The 2,442-nt window shown below is 41.1% G+C and overlaps 1 protein-coding gene across 1 annotated transcript in view; it reads right to left on the bottom strand.

Annotated features, from left to right (window-relative positions):
• The window catches only part of Fnbp4 (formin binding protein 4), a 47,103-nt gene that overhangs the window by 11,526 nt on the left and 33,135 nt on the right, over positions 1–2,442 (bottom strand). The window contains exons 11-12 of the mRNA XM_005364197.3: positions 2,169–2,302; positions 1,020–1,204 (exon numbers count right to left, since the gene is read on the bottom strand). Coding sequence (XP_005364254.2) covers positions 1,020–1,204; positions 2,169–2,302 — 319 coding nt within the window. The remainder of the gene's footprint in view (positions 1–1,019; positions 1,205–2,168; positions 2,303–2,442) is intronic.

A 2,442-nucleotide genomic window follows, 5' to 3' on the forward strand; every position in this document is an offset into this window, starting at 1 on the left:
ACTAGCCTGGTCTACAAGAGCTAGTTCCAGGACAGGCTCCAAAGCCACAGAGAAACCCTGTCTCAAAAAAACCAAAAAAAAAAACAAAAAACAAAAAAACAAAAACAAAATACACCAGTCAGAACTTGAACACAATCCTAAAGTTTCTTTGGGTCTCCTTAAGATTATCAGCACCCCCAACAGCAGGGAATAGTCTAGGAGACTGCACCCACATTCCCCAAAAATGGATTTTGGATGTCTGTCTTTGTTTAGAGTTTTACTTACAAGTAATTATGAATAATGCTCAGAAAAAAGCTAAATGAGATTAGATTCAGAGTTCTTGTTTTGAAAAGAAAAAAAAAGGGGGGAATGTTGTGGGATAATGCTCATGTGCACTGCAAAAATTTGCCACTCATATTGGTTTAATAAAATGCCGATTGGCCAATAGCCAGACAGGAAGTATAGGTGGGGTGACCAGACTAGGAGAATTCTGGGAAGAGGAAAGGCAGAGATGCAGTTGTCAGACACAGAAGAAGTAGGATGAGAATGCCTCACTGATAAAAGGTACCAAGCCATGTGGCCAAACACAGACAAGAATTATAGGTTAATTTAAGTTGTTAAGAGGTAGTAATAAGCCTGTACTAATAGGGTAAAGAGTTTATAATTAATATAAGCCTCTGTATTTCTTTGGGACTGAATGGCTGCAGGACCAGGCGGGACAGAAATTTACGTCTACATACAGGTCTCTTATATTTTTAAATTTAATGTGAATTTTGATTTGTACTCTATTAATGAGTAAGCAAAAACATGTACTAATTAATATTTATTACATGAAATCTTTTAAGATCAAAAGGTAGTTATTTGGCTTTCTGACTAGTCATTGAATTAATTCCTTTCAGTGTAACTCAAGCATTCTCTTAGTTTAAGTTGGACTTTGCAATTAGCGTATCTTATTACTATGCTACAAATTGTCCTATAGTAAAAATATTAATGTCCTTTTCCCCAAAACTGTTCAACTACAACAGAGTAGACTGTCCTACCTGTGGAATTCTCAGAGGACTCTGTAGAGTTTGGATCAGTGCAGGTTTTATCTTTCACAGTCGACTTAGGAAGAATCTCATCTCTCACTTCTTGTGCTTGGCTTTCTTCCTCCTCCTCACCGTCTGGGAATTCCCACTGAGACTCGCCCGACTGTTCGTTTACATAGAAATATCGTCTATGATCCCTACAGTACAAGAAAGAAAACACATGTTTTAAAGTCTGTTCTCCTACAGGGACACTTCCATTTGGTCCTGTCCCAGGACAGCAAGCAGTCTGCTCTCACAGGGACGAACCTCTTCTTATGGACTGCTATTCACAAAGGCAACAAAGAGCTTTGACAATTGAGGATGGAAAACCCAGGAAAATTCAAAGCTATTTGCAGTGTCAGCAGCTCTGTGAATACAGCCCTTAGCCCTCTCCAAAAGTATCATTTCTTTTCTTTCATTTGTTTTTGTTTTTTGCCAATGCATAACCGGGTTCCAGGTTTCATTAATGAAGGGACTCAGTTGCCTAGAACACTAATTTCCCTTCCAAAGAAGAGAACATCGAAGTGAAAGGTGACTCTTCCCCTCTTGGACCGTGGAATTCATTTCAAATTCTTGATATCAAACACAGTGAAAGCTAAAGAGAGGGAGAGGATCTGGGAGCTGAAAAATAAAAGAGCAAAGATTTCAAATAACGAAAAAAAAAAAAAATCAAGAAAAGCCAAATATAAAAAGAAATGTTTTCATCTGACCTGCTGGCAGAGGATAGTACTCTTGTTCTTCACTCATCTTCAGTCACGAAGCTTTCCTGAACGTCACCGAGGTTAATCAGGAGTAGTTGCTTCCAGAGGTCCTGTAAAGCGCACAGAGCTCTCGCATGCGCTTAACCCCCAAGCCCGCCCTACTCCGTGCAACACTCTGGAGAGTAAAAACCGGCTTTGTCCAATCTTGGGAAAAAATCCGTTACATGGAACACTTTTAAACACTGATTTTGTTTCTCCAAATGTGTGGCTGGGCAAACTCTGCTTGCAGTGCTTTTGCCTGCCCAGCACCGCTGACTGCAGCTGCTCTCAGGCTCCAGACAGGCTGTCATGGCGTCAGGTGGTGGCGATCACAAATCATGATGTCAAAGGTGAAAGATGAAAAGGGGAGAAGAGTGCGTACCTGTCCCAGTGGCAGGACCAGCCTTTAGGAGTGGCGTTTATTTCATACTGTTTTAGTTGTTCTGCGGCATCCTGAAGCTTTCGTTTTAAGTAATTTCCATTAAGAGCCCCTTCTCGCCAATCTGCAATTCGAGTCTAGAATCAACAGAGAATTAAGATTGAGATTAGAATGCTGGGCGGTTAATCCCAGCACTTGGGAGGCAGAGGCAGGCAGATCTCTGTGAGTTCGAGGCCAGCCTGGTCTACAAGAGCTAGTTCCAGGACAGGAACAACAA

This window comes from Microtus ochrogaster (genome assembly GCF_000317375.1).
Source record: "Microtus ochrogaster isolate Prairie Vole_2 chromosome 14 unlocalized genomic scaffold, MicOch1.0 chr14_random_1, whole genome shotgun sequence".
NCBI lineage: Eukaryota > Metazoa > Chordata > Mammalia > Rodentia > Cricetidae > Microtus > Microtus ochrogaster.